A 15,096-nucleotide genomic window follows, 5' to 3' on the forward strand; every position below is an offset into this window, starting at 1 on the left:
CACACACACACACACACACACACACAGACTTGTTTTATTTGGGTTGACAAGTGAGAGTTTTGTCTACTTAAAGGGACAACGAGGAGTTTTGGAAAGTGTTTTCACACTACATTTCCCATGAGCCTCCGCGTGCACGGCGCAGGACGGACAAAAGTGAAAACATTTGTCAAGAATGTTTTCATTGATCAAGAATGAAATTTGGAGGTTCGAAGACGATCAGATACCGTCGTAATTCCGACCATAAATGGCAATTTGGCGGCGTTATTCCCATGACCCGCCGGGCAGTGTCTGCAAAACCCAGAGTAGGAAATGCTGGGCGAGCCGACCACTAATAATAATAACAAAATAACGATAAAGACAAAACGATATATTTATCGAAAATGGACCCATTAACAAGTGTGGGTAACGTAGATTCATCCACATTAATATGAGACTTTTTTATAACCAAAAAAAAAAAATTCCTCGTTGTCCCTTTAATCCTTAAAACTCAAATTGATGCTTAAATTGCATCATTCCTGTCCACCACAGCCTTAAGGAGTCAGCTTCAAGTCAAGGGGGCAGTTGTCGGTCTGAGGAGTGAAGCTCACTTCCGCGTTCAAAAAACTGCAATCCCCTCGGCTTCCTCTGGGGGCTGGCTCCAGAAGGGAGCAACTCCAATTGAGCCCCATGTTAAAATAGCCGATTTTACAGCTTAAAAAAACATATTTACAGCCTGGTACATTTCATTTTTTTGGTCTCAACCGATAGTTTCTACCCCCGCACACACTCTGAGGGGGGTGAATTTTTTAAAAACTCTACCGTTTTACTGTTATTAGGTTTAAAGTTCTGGCCAATTAGGGCGCAGAACCGTTGAGTGACAGGTCCGGCGACCGCTGCTACGAGGCCAGTGGGCGGGCTCTCGGCCGGCCAACGGCCGCACCGCTCCAAATATGGCAAGTAGAATCCAACATGGCGCGGCTCAAACCCCCGTAGTAGCGGCACAAAACAGACTCCCCCAAACCAATGGGTGACGTCACGGACGCTACGTCCATTCTTTTTACAGTCTATGCTTCAAGTACTTGACACAAATTACACTGCCCACTTTTTGCGGCGGGTGCCATTTTAGTCCAGTCATACGTACCAGCATTTTAAAAAGGAGCAATTTCTAAACTAGATGAACTTTAGTGGAATTACTGCAGTGAACAGATCTGTGTGTGTGTGTGAAGGTGAAAACGGTCTTGGTCTGTTCAACTGTTCAAATGTCTGTGAAGATGCTCAGTCACCCAGGTCACGGTTATCCAAGAGAGAACACAAGCCGCCGCGACTTAACAGAGCCGATAATGTGTCTGCAAGGCCCAAGGCCACCGGAGGAAACAGAAACACATGAAGGATGCTCTTAAAGCTTGTTGATAGCCTGACTGTCCTCGTGACTCTTTACTTTGTCTCCCACATTTTTAAAACTGGTAAAGATTTGAAAATCGTCTGGTGTGTAGTCAGCCCTTGGTGAAATGTCAACAACCAAGTCCTCTTGTCCCTGATTCAACTTTTGGCTGTTTTGGTGTTTTCAAATCATTTTTGTCAAGTTCAAGTTTTGGTATTTTTTATATTATTGACAGTGTTGACCTCTGCTAGAAGTAGGGAGGCTCTCAGTGCCTTATACTGCACCTATATACATACATACCCTACTCTGCTGGAGTAGTCATTATTCTATGGCGGATCATATTTGTACGGCTGATAAGATGTGATCTGATTTTTTTGTGATTACATTTTTAAAGAACAATGAAAATACAATAGGTCAAAGTAAAGAGCAGAACAGAGATTAAACTAAAAGAAAAAACAACAGGAATCAGGTCCAGCAGGCGACAAATGGAGAGAAAGAAGGAAGAAAGGAAAAAAAGAGGAGAAATACATGGGAGTGGGGGGTCTCTCAGTTCAATAAGCTTTTAGGATCCTTCACTGTTTGGGCCCAAAGTTTAATTGTGTCTTCTTCAGCCCCGTGGATACGCACAGCGGAAAGCTCAAGATAAACAACAATAAAAGTGAGCATCCAATCGTCGCAGAGCAGGAAAGTCAAAGTGTTTCTGCCTGGTGGTCACCAACTTTTTGGCAGCGGTTAACCTAAATGAAAACACACATTTCACACAAAGTGTTTTTTACTGCTTCATGCAAATCATTTCAAATCAATCAGGACCCAGCCTGCAGAGGGTTTGTGACTGAACAGCAGATTCACAGCCTGCTGACATGTTTGTGGTTGAATCAACATCAGCAGTCTTTTACCTGCGTATGTTTCCTGCATCTGGTTGTTGGTCATTCATTGGAGCATGAATTGCTCCTACAATATCTGCTCCTCTTATTATTATTATGCTACTTTAAATACAGGCACACACAGGGATGGACCCAGAAGATGCTTTTTTTCAGATGACAGGCAAACTGCTCCTGGTGCAGTTTGATAAATATCCTGCAGATATAATAATGATATGATTCATTAATCAGGCCCCGAGTTCAGAGTAGTGAAACGTTGACGACATCTGGAAATGAATAAAACAGAATCAGTGTTCCACCGACCTGCAGCAGTGAGTAGCAGCACGGCGCCAGAGTGTTAAAGCAAAGACAAATCTTTGCCAAGTCGACGCTGAAGACAGGGGAGGTGGTGGGATGGAGCTGAGCTGAGGTGAAGGCAAAGGAGAATAGTGTAAAAAGGAAAAGAGAGAAGACTGGAGAGGGGAAGGGTGGAGACAAGACAAGAGGCAAGAAGGAGGAGAGAGGTGAAGAGAGGAAAACAGTTTTTGACTGACAGGCGGGGTGGGAGAGGAGGGGAGAGGAGACACTGACAGGATGACAGCTCTGATTTAGACACCGATAGTGTGTGTGTGTGCGTGTGTGTGTGTGTGTGTAAAAGGGGAAGCCAAGGTCAGGTTAATTGCAACGACAGATGTGTGTCTGGCTCTGTCTATCTCTCCCTCACACACACACATATACACACACACACTCCTTGTGGAGTTGAGAGCAAAAAAAAAAAACTCTTTCTAGGTGTCAGTTGCAAGACTTCCTGGCTGACATGTGACAGATGTATAAAACCTTTGAACGTAAACATATACTGTATAGTAGGTTTTAACGTACAGTATGCTACACATACATTCAGTTATACATGAGAAAATATCACATCTCTGACATTTTGCTTTTATCTGTTAAACTGTGAAAACAAGGTCAGTTCAAATTTGAGTTTACAGAAAGAAAACGCTTTGCCTTTAATTAGGAATGAGCCATTAAAATCCAAACCAACTGATTGGTTCTTTGCGTTCTATTACCTCTTTTCATTGTTACAGGATGTCACTATACTTCTATCTTAAAACAAATTGTTCATATTTCTATTTAATTAATTAAAGGGACAACGAGGAGTTTCTATTCGGTTATAAAAAAGTCTCACGTTAATGTGGATGAATCTCCGCTACCCACACTTGTTAAAGGGCCCATTTTCGATAAATATATCGTTCTGTCTCTATCGTTATTTTGTTATTATTAGTGGTGGCGGAAATGCTGGTCGAGCCGACCAGCGTTTCCTTCGTGGCGAGTCATGAGAATAACGCAGCTGAATCGCTGTTTATGGTCGGAACTACGGTGGTATGTGAACCTCTTTGAACCTCTGACTTTAATTATTGATGAATGAAAACATGAGTCCGTCTTGCGCCCGGTCAAAGAAATGTACGGTGCGCGCGGAGGCTCATAAATGTAGTGTGAAAACGCTTCGCTTTTCCAAAACTCCTCGTTGTCCCTTTAATTTATTTATTCATTGTTTTTCTTTCTTTCTCCATTTTCGTTATTTTGTTATTCCTACTATGTTATTCAATATCTCTACTATGTTAGATTTATGTGGGTAGGGGTGGTGTGTGGGAGTTTGTGAGCAAGATGTCTGTATTTGTCATGTTATGTATGTCTATAATGTAATGTAGCGTATTGTTGTTATGTGCTCTATATGTCTGTCTAGGGACCCCCTTGAAAATGAGATGCTACATCTCAAGGGGCTATCCTTTAATACATTCAAATTAAATGAGGATATGATATAGATCATAAATATAATACATGACTCTGTACAGTATATAAAATTAACCTTAAGAAATTGAAGCTGAAGGATCTTAAGTCTTCTTCCTTATAAGGCAGCTTTTTGTGAGTTATTTTTTCAGATAACTGAGTGTTGAAGGATAAAAGGTGCTCTTCTTTATGCAGTGAAGTCAGTAACATTGACTTGACTAATCAAACGCTTTAACGTTTTCATTTTGAGAAAATGGCATTGCTCTCCTCTTTGTCAGAGAAACTAACCGACTAGGGGGATCGTTTTATTGTTTGTTTATACACCCATTTGGCACAATAGGCCGTGCTGCTGAGGGCGCTGCCCAGTGAAGCCAAGCAGCTTTGCAGGATTCAGCAGGAGGGGAGGGAGAGCAGTAAAGCCCAAATGGCCGAACAGAGCAGAGCCGCGTCATCATCATCGAGACACTGACTGGACACAAAGAGAGAGATGCCAAGTTTTTGCGGTGGAGGGACAAATCTATTGAAACAGTTGGTCCATTGTTATGTACAGTGGTGGAGAGCAGCTAAACAGAACAGAATCAGATGGGCAGATTATGTCCACATTGAATATGACTGGTGACGCTGACAGAGAGCAACCTCTGTGCTTGGATAAATATAATCCGATGAATGTGAATGTGAAAACTAAAGGTCAGTTCTGTTTGCCTCCAAATAAACACTTAAATTAACTTTTTTTTTTTTAAAGAATAAAACTTTGATGGAGGAATCTTGAACGCTCCCTGTACATTTCTGCAGCAGAGAGGAAGGTGTGATTTTAAAACCCCTTCACACAATGGCCAGAGCCGTGTGCGATTTTCTCTATATTACTCCACACACAATTTCTGGGTGTTGAATTTTAAGCAGCCCACTTTGTGTACTCTGAAATGAGACACTGTGAACTGTGGTTCTGAGCCTATTAATACTGAATATGAGAAGAAGAATAAAAAGGCTGTTTTCTCAGGAGATGGAGCTCAAAGTAAATCTTTAACTTCTTCCTGGATGTTGATTCTGTAGGAGACCACGCTGACGGGCTGGCACCTGGTCGGAGATACGGGAGGGAGAGTTTGGACCGTGCACAGAGAGACGCCTCCGTATCTGAGCGTCCGACACTCGGATGTTGTGAATGACCTCGGCTCCGCCTACTACTGGAACGCACCAGCGCTGTACCTGGGAAACAAGGTTAGATGCAAACACATGACACTTCTATCAAAATATAAAGTAACTTTATTATTAAGACAAGATAATTGACCCATTGTCCTGATGAGGAAAAATGACTGACTGAGTGCTTATATTATTGAGTAATTGAACTGGACTGAATATCTTGTATTGTTATTGCACAAGTATGATTAAATCTGGGTGCAATACAGATTGGTGCAAGGAAACAACACAAAAGTAAGAGCATAAGACAAGTAATATTAATATAAAAATGTATATATAAAATATTAAGGTACAGTAGAGACATAAAAAGCAGTATACAGTATGTACATCTTATAATATATAAAACTTAATGAGTAAGTAAGTAAGGAAGTACTTTATTTGTATAGCACCCTTCTCAGTACGAATACACAGAGTGCTTCACATCGTAGATAAAACCATCATACAGTACATAACAATACGCAATAAAATATAGAAAGTACTGTGCATATTACATAGTAACAGCACAGATAACAACATAGGAAAACATCAGGTGGCACTTGATCGACCCGAGGGGGTCGAGGCAAAAACAATGTTAAATGGGAGGTGAGTCACATCCCACAGCATCTAACACCCAAAAGCCCTTTTAAACAAAAAAGTCTTCAGTTGACCCATGAAACAGTCTGCTGACTGGGCAAATCTTATCTCCAGTGGGAGCACGTTCCACATCTTCGGGGCCACTGCCCCAAAGGACCGGTCCCCCTTCGTTTTCAGACGGGTCCGAGGGACTGACAGGAGGCCCTGGTCTGCTGATCTGAGGGAACGACTGGGGGTGTGGTGGTGAATGAGGTCACAGATGTAGCTGTGATGATGTAATGTAATGTAATGAGCTGCCTGTATAAATATTTGTGCAATATGGCTGTGTTTGTGGCAGAATCTTAAATATCTCTAACATAGATTCAAATGGACAGAAGTACATATTTACTTCACATATACCAGCTGTCAAAATAAAAATTGAATTTCTGGGTAAACTTAAAGCAGAAGTAAGCGATCCAGTCGTTTTGGCTCACTTTCTGTCAGCTGATGGAGTTAGCAGTCCCCGCCCTCGTCCCTACGTCGCCACATTCACGCGCATCCCTTGGCTGCACACACAGAGAGGACCGCCCCTTTATGCCGTTCTCTCTCCTCATTGGATAAAGGTTGTAGGATACAAGAAGTTTTCTCCTCGGCTTACAGCAGAGCAGAGTGACTGACAGACCCGTGTTTCAGACCAAACACTCTATATAAGTGATTGCTGTTGGAAGATAGAACTATTTAAGACTTATATTAACACAAATATTCCGCTTACTTCTGCTTTAATAAAGCATCTTAAATTTAACAGTAATATAATAAGACACAGTCAGCAGACAGACAGCTGCCTCAGAGTTGAATAACACCTCTATTACACAATGTAATCAATTCTTTATGTATATGAGATGTTCTCAAACATGACATGATTTTGGAGACCGTTGTGGATTGTATTAAATTGGGCAGATGTTGTGTACATGTGAAAGACGTGTCACTGTCATCCTGCAACAAGCTTGATTTGAATCCGCTCCATCTGGCAGGAGAAAAAAAAATGCCACAGTGAGCGACTGGCTAATTCTGCAGCACTCAGCTGTTTGGACTGTGATATTGGTCATAGAGAAAACAGCTTTTTGTTATGGTGAAAGGTGTTGCACCAACAATTAGACAGGCCCCAAGTCTCAATAGTAACTGATTACACATTAATGAGCTGTACGTCTGACTTGGTGTTTGTCCCGCACTGCATTAACATTAATATTTCCCACTATTCCCTCCACTTTTACAATCTAAAGCAAAGCAACGACAGGAAAATGCATTAAAGCTGACATGAGGCTACAGCGTCGGGACAGACTTCGAATATATAAACAGACCCAGTTTTATGATCTATGAAAAATATCCCCTGGATGTGCGTCTGGTGAGAGCGTGCGTCCTGCTGGGATGTTCACCTCCCTCCCACCTGCTCCCTCCCACCCTTGATTCTCTGGATCAGCTTCCGCTAATGTCGACTCTTTGAATTTTGTGCTATACCCTTTTTTCTGTGGCCATGATTAGACTTTATCACTCCAGCTGGCAAATAGCTGCAATCCATGTTTCTGAAGTCGAGTTGTTGCCCCTGCTACAACAACAGGCGGACTGTGATTTGTCTGGGTGTCATGGCTTAGAGGAATATACCACTGAATTTCATTACTTTGCGCCCTGCAGGCCTGGCTTGTCATCTCACTTCTTTGTCTGAACGTCTATCCCTCCCTCTCCCTCTAACCATCCCTCCATCCCTGCTTTTCTTTTTCATCGGTCTGCTCCTCCAACTCTCACTCCATCTCTCCACGACTCCCATTTTTCTCCTCCCTGTTCCTAAATCATCCCCCTCTACTCACCCCAAGCTCTCGTCTCTCTCTTTCTGTATCTCTCTCGCTTTGTGTCTCTCAGGGTAAACAGTGTTTCGCCTGTTGAACTCGATAATCAACTGTTTTTCTCTTAGCACACACACACTTGCACACACACACAAACGGTAGCAAATTCAAACACATCCATTCCTCACACACACACACTCCCAGGCCTATATAAGTCAGATAATGATGTGTTTGGAGGCATTAGGGACAGCAGAGCAGAACCAAATGCCTCCATACATGTGAAACAAACAAATTACTAGTGTGTGTGTGTGTTTGTATGTGTGTGCATGTGTATGTGATTGCTAGCAGCAGTGTGTGAGTACTATATGAAAAAGCGATTCTTTGCTTCAATCTCTGATCGTGTTACAGAGATAGATGTTATGTGACTTGACTACACAACTCCATCACACACACACACAGACACACACATGCAAACACACACTGACACACCACGGCCTGTCATGTTAACATGTATCATTGGAAGTGACAGGCTGTGTGTAATGATAAACTAGCAGTGGATATATGAGTATAAATGTGTGCGTGTGATAACGCGCTTAATTCTCCTGCACGACCTCCTGCTTTGTTAAAGCCAAGAATGCTCATTGGCTCGTTAGTGCGCTCTGTGGGATGCTCATTGGTCCAGAAGCATGTTCTTCTAACGCTCATTGGGTATCTTATCGCCTGTGTCGGTCCGGGGACGGCTCGTTCTCAAGGATAGCCATTACAGTCATGGGAGCGTGCTCTGTTAAAAAAGAATATTTTATACAATGTCTCTGGTTTATTTTGCATCAGAGGGGAGATAAGTTGGATTCAGCGTGACGAGCAAAATATAAACTAATGGCGTTGAAAGTTTGGAGAGAGAAGCAACATTTTAATGAAGGCCTCTGCATGTTGAAAACTTGTTTTTGATAAAGTTTTAGTGACGTTTTATAACATGACAGAGGCAGATACTTTCAAGTAGAACCAGAATCTAATTATATTTTCATATTCAAAATGGCTAAACTGACAATGTGAGAGGTGTCATCTGTTGTGATGAACCTAAATCATTATCACCTCAGCTCTTTTTAGCATTTTAGCATCTTTCAACTCATTATTTCAGTATGAAAACACACAGCTTCATTGTTTTGGGCTCAGTCTCTCCTCTCTCACAGACCTCACTCCCAGCAGCAACAGGCAGTTGTTTTCAACAAGCTTTAATTCAGCTGCCAGGCTTTACAGAGCAGACTGACACAGTAAAACTACCACCTGAACATAGAGGAGTTTTCAGCAGCTGAAGACTTGGATATTTCCCTCAGGAGCTGAAGGTGAATGTGAATATTGGAACATTTTAAGATTATGTCAAATTAATGAAATACTAATGTTACACCAGCAAAGATGGGTGTGTTAATATGTAGATGGTTAACATGTTCACTGTATCAACTTCATCAGCTGATCAAATGTGTTTACAGCTTGTTTTCTTGCCTACAGTAAAGTGGCTAGAAAATCTAAAATATGTGAAAGCATATAACATTTGCTTCTCCCCAAAATTGGATGCCGTCCACCATCATCATCATAATCATCATGTGATCTAAATCAGCAGATCAAATGAAGTTTACTCAGACTTTAAGTCGAGTCTAAGAGTGTGTTTTTTTAGTGGTGAACTGAAATGAAATGCGATATTTTAGATATTCTTACAGAGTGTTGTGGTGTCAGTGTAACCATATTTCTAGGAGCCTAAAATCTGTCAAATCGTGATCTCCTCGTATCCATCTTGTACCTTGATTTACAAACAGATTCACACTCAAGACAGATGAAAGTTTCAAAAACCCCCCCAAAAAAGCTCATCATTTGGAGAAAAGAGAGTGACAGATGGACAGAAAGAGAGAAAGAGGGAGTAGTGGAAGATTGAAGCAGGGAGATGAAGGGATGATGGATGAACATGGAGAGAGGAGAAACATCCTTTGCTGACAGCTGATGAAAGAAAGCTGAAAATATACCGAAACTTGACAAACACACAGCTCAGCTTTTGTTGCGTTGCACCTCAACTCCCCCTATAAGTCTGCCTCTGCCTTCCCCAACTTTCTGAAACCATTTTTCATCCTCCCTATTTTCTATATATTGTCCTATAAAGACAAAGAAATACAAGATAGTAATCCTTTAAGAGGGAAACCGGCTACAGGTGCAAACCTGTAAACCTCAAGACTGAAGTGGTGAAATGTTAAGAAAAATGCTCTGATTTCAGATTGATAATAAAGGCTGACACTTCACACCTGTGACAAATGAGAACTATCATAAAAGTGTTTTTATAAAACACTTTTTTTTCCTTAGAGGAACATCAGCCTGTACCAAGCTGCTGAGCTGTGACTTATGAAACAGAGAAATGTGTGTGTAGAGGAGTTTGTGTATAGTGCCACTTCTAATCTGGTCTTGATTGAACGAGATGGATTCCCCTCCCACAAGGCTAAAAAAAAAGTGCCTTTACATTAATCACAGTTGATTTGTTTCAGTTTTCATCAACTGAATAATTCTGTGTCACATGCATTTGTGTCATGGAAACTGTGTGTGTGCAGGGATCTGTGCCGCAATCCTGTTTCTTAGAGAGAAAAGAAAGTCATTACACCTGGTTAGAGGAGAAATCACCTGCAATACTGATTCACAGATGTTTTCATTACAAAAACATAATTAATATCAAACAAAGTAAGCTATGCCACGTAGTGCATGCCGCTGTTTGGTTTGCCATTTTGAAATGAAGAACATATTTTCTCTTCACTCTGTTCTTCGCCACCTCTTTTGCCTTCTCTGGTGAACAGCTGCTTTTGGTATCTGTGAAAAATGGGTAATCCAGCTTCCATTAACCTGCTATCAATTATTTCCTGTCAGATCTGTAATGGTAAATTTGAATATTCCTTTGTTTTAATCACTTGTGACGTCCCTACCCCCTGCTTTCCCTCAGATCCAATCAGTTTACGACAACATGAGGTGCATTTCAACCCAAAAGTTCCTGAAGAATTTCCACCAAATGTTCCTCAGGATTTATAAAGTTCCTGTGGATAATTTTTTCTGTGTTTCCATCGTGGCCTAATGCAGATCAGGCTAATTATGTATAGGAAATCAAATGAAGGTTAATGCACTACACCTCCAGTTCAGTGGGTAGAGGTTAGAAGAGGATGAAGGCTAGTTGTGGGTCTCTTTCCAATTCCCATTAGATATCAAAAAGCAAAGAAAAACTCCAAGGCAAACCCTTGAGTAAATAAAATGCCTTTAATTAATCTGGCATTGTCACAATGACTTGATCAAAATGACTACGACGGATTTCGGCATCAAGCCTTCATCTGGGAGTAAACAAAATTCAGAAACACCTAGTTATTTTGTCTTGGTGTTCAACCAATGACAAGCCTCCACTCGGTTGCTGTGACCCAGAGTGGGTGTGGTCACCAGCCAGCTCCTGCAAAAGGGGCTTGGTCGGGGCGTTTTTACATCTCCTGGATCCTTCTCCAAGGAGCACCTCTAGTTTTGAGAAAGGAGTCCACATTAGATATTGTATGACTGAATAGGCCTGCCCTTCCTGGGATTCCATCTTGAGCAACAACGACAAAAACTGTCTTGAATCAAAACAGTCGAGTGAACGGTCAGCTTGCAGCTGCAGGCTTTTACCTGACAAGGCACTTTTTGGGGGGTTGATCATTTACCCTGCAACCAAAATTAAAGAGGAACTATGTAAGCCTGGTTGCTTTTCTGCTGTTTCGCTAACCCATGTGCATTTGTTTACAACGCCGGCAAGAAATCAATCAATAGGTTATATATAATATGATGTTGCGATGTGTATATCTGTGTAGTTCAATCTGTCATAAACAAGAGATTACGGGTTATGGGGCGCGTTTGTTTTTACGGTGCGCAGAGACGAGAGCTGGGACACCTGGGCGGAGGCTCTGATCTTGCAAAATTGTTTTTCAGCCAAGAGAAGCAATAAGTGACACGCTAGGTGGCAGGCAGAGAGCCTCCATTCTCCCTTGTAACAACTTAAGCCATTTATTAAATCACAAATACTCGTAGCTGTTTAATTGAGGTAAAAATGTAGCATAGTTAAGATACAAATCCTGCATAGTTCCTCTTTAAATCTTGGTTCCTGTGGTCGAGGTGCACATAGTCCCTCAAAAAGATCGTAGTTCTTTGGGGAAGTTCCTACAGTCAAAATGAGGCCATAGAGGCTGATAGGAGGCAGCGGTCTTGTATTTACATACTCATTTAATCAACACAGGGTTAGCATGGTGCTGATATTTCATGTGGCAGTGTGTGCAGAAGCCTCAGAGGGAGATCAGCCCTGCATGTATTGAATATAGGGTGCCAACGTGCCATTGTTTGTTACTTCAAGTCGGATACACAGCGAGCTGGTGGAGTTGACTTTCAGGAGCCAGTGAGCCGTGGGAGAGCAGAACAATAATTGATTGGCTCTGAGAGGCTGGAGGTAAATGAGCTGCTCTTAGTCATCCTCCTGGATGAGCTGTGCATACTGAGTTACAGTACAGCTCACCCTCTCTCCGCTCCTGTCGCTGACAGTGATAATTATCATGTCATAGCCTAGCACGCAGCCACCTCAGAAGTCAACAATGTTGCTGTCTTTTGTTTTTTTTTTCTTTTCATGTGGCATAAGAAAATGTGAGACTAAGTGTTGCTTCTGCTGAAACAAAAAAAGGACAAATAGCAGCTCATAGTAAATAAGGGGCTGTGTTTACATCTCCATGTATGTCTGCATACATGGTCTATGGGCCTAATCAACTACAGCCTCTACCCCCTACTGCTGTCTCCATCATGCAGCGAAGTGAACAGACATCAGCGAGTGACCGGTTCTAACCCCAAACCTCATCTGAGTGCAAACCCCATGCAGAGCACCTCAAACGACCAGCTGACAGCCCGACTCAACAGTTTCATTCCAGTCTGCCAGCAGCACCCATTCGGGGTTCATACCCCCAGCAAAAACGCACCGCAACCAAAAGGACAGGAACCCCCCGGACCTTGTGGGTTTCTCGTCCAAAAACAAGAACCCACATACATCATGCAGACAGGGCAGCACCACAGCTGCCAAAACACTCTATTGTCCCGGGAGGCTGCAGAGGAGTTTTAAATCAAATTTCAACCAGCCACAGTCCATTTGTTTCAGGGTGCTGCTCACCAGACCAGGAACACTTTCAGATACTTTTCTTCAGGATCGTTGCGGTCCATTGCGATTAAAATCCTGGGGAGATTATGCAAATCAGGCTGATGACGTACTGTATGGAAAAGCAATCATGATGAATGCACCTACACCTCTAGTCCAGTAGGTGGTGATTAGAAGAAGACAAAGGCAATACAACAACGATGATGCAATAAAAGAGACGAATGGCGTCGACTTTACCCAATTCAGATTGTCTCTGGATATCATCTTCTGCATAAATGCTGAATAAGGCCAAACACTTAGTTGTTGGTCTGTCTTCCGTACACTTTATTTTGGGACTCCATCTTGAACCACAATGAAAAAACAGAAAACAATTGAATCTTTAAAACATGGCAGGTCTAATAAAATGCATGTGTGCTTCAACTAGAAGCAGCAAAGTGGGTTTTTACTCAACATTTACTTTATTTCTGTTGTGTTTTTGTATGTTTTTGCCGTATTTTGTCAACTAATGATGGATACTTCTGTGTGGAGAGGAGATTCTTCGGGAAAGGAGCTTCTTTCTTTCACTGAAGTCTGGAGGACGCCACCCTGCTCCAGCTGAGATGAAGAGTTGCTTTTGTGGTTGCCGTGCTGATGCAAAGATTAAAGGCCTGGAAGTGGAGATGAACTGGGTCCTTTCTGCTGTCAGTCATCATGGGAAATGTCAACTCTCTGCCCATCAAGAGTGATGAGCCAGAGATGTCGATGAAGACTCAGAAAGTAGACATTTTTTCAAATCATAGCAACACTTGTGTGCATCCCACCAACGGCTCCATGAAGTCATTGGTAGGATACAGGCCAAACATCCTGAGGCACTTCAATCATGTTTCCTTGATGGACTCACTGTACTGGGGGATGTGGAGGAGAGATGAGCACTGAAGATGGTGGAGGCCGTTCTGAACAACTGGGATCATCCACTTCATGGCTCCTTGATGGGGCAGGAAAGCAGCGGAGGTGGACGGCTCCTCTCTCTCTTCGCTGCAGGACCAAGAAAGAAGATCCTTTATAGGTGACCTTCAGCCATCAGGCTTTTTTATTATTCTGCAAAGGGTCGATGAGCTGGCAGATAAATGAATTTCAGTTTGAGGATTAATAAAGTAATTCGTATTTGTAACACAGAAAGGTTCACCACTGCACATTAAAGCCCCCAAGATTTCTGATCTCTGGAAGGCATTAGCCCCAAAACAAGGACTTTCTTTGGGGGTATAGATTTCTTTTAATTTTTTTTTTGTGTTTATTTGTAACAGGACTCTGCATATTCATGAACATACAATATGTAAATATGCCTGATTTAGCTCTAAAGCTAATTTCCATCTGCAGTCCCGCGGTTCACACTAAAACAACATTAGACAAGGACAAAACAAAGCACAACATGGTACAAATACCATATATCACAATATATACAATATGTGCTACACACAGTAGCTTCAGTCAGAAGGAGCAAGGAGTAGTACAAAATTAAAATGCATTTAATCGTGCATCTGTCATAAAGTTCTATTTTTAAAGTGCATGAAATAAAGTGCCTACTATTTTAAGTATTTTAAATAAGAGAACTAGCCTTAATGTTTACAGAGCTGGTTATCACTAAGCCATGTTTTCAGCTGTTTTTTGATGCTACATACTGTATGTATGTCACTAACCCTTGAACTAAAAGCAGACCCATGTTTCTGCAGCAGAAAAGCACATAGTTTCTAGTTCCTGAAGTGGAAACATACCTTCAGACTATACATTCTCCATCCACTGGCCGTTATCCTGAGCACAACTACATTATCAAACGACTCAATACTCTTTAGTATCACACAATGTCATCTCCAACTCTTGAGCTCTTTCCAAGAGGTTACCATGGGAAACAAACAAACAACCCCCATGGACACAGTGTCCCTCAGCACAATGCAGGAGAACATCTGATTGTATAGTTTCCTCCTAAGGATGCTGCATCCATCTCCCACCAACAGACCATAACGCTCACAGATGGACGGCCCTGAAAATGCAGCACCAGATAAGATGATGGTGCTCGGACATGCTCCTCGTACTAATACTGACAGAGTGGGGTTTTTTTCAACAAGGGCCGTCTTTTCTTCTTTTCTCTTTCCCAACATATATCACTCACTCTCTCACACAGAAGGTCAGTGTGGTTGTTCAGCATTCCTCTGACTGTTGGTCCATCTGGAGCCAATCTAACCCTACTGCTTGGAACAACAATAGTCTGTGTGTGTGTGTGTGTGTGTGTGTGAGTGAGTGAGTGAGCCTGTCTGTGTGTAAGCGGTAGATAAACAGAGAGTGAAAACTCCCGAT

At 42.1% G+C, this 15,096-nt stretch overlaps 1 protein-coding gene across 10 annotated transcripts in view; it reads left to right on the top strand.

The window, feature by feature from the left end:
* Positions 1 to 15,096, top strand: part of lama2 (laminin, alpha 2) — a 213,593-nt gene that overhangs the window by 70,617 nt on the left and 127,880 nt on the right. For all 10 annotated transcript variants that reach the window (XM_085771314.1, XM_085771315.1, XM_085771318.1 and 7 more), the window contains exon 14: positions 5,059 to 5,223. In XM_085771314.1, coding sequence (XP_085627440.1) covers positions 5,059 to 5,223 — 165 coding nt within the window. The remainder of the gene's footprint in view (positions 1 to 5,058; positions 5,224 to 15,096) is intronic.

The sequence above is a fragment of the Trachurus japonicus genome, chromosome 24 (assembly GCF_045865225.1).
Source record: "Trachurus japonicus isolate A0001 chromosome 24, Traja_1.0".
NCBI classification, from domain to species: Eukaryota; Metazoa; Chordata; class Actinopteri; order Carangiformes; family Carangidae; genus Trachurus; species Trachurus japonicus.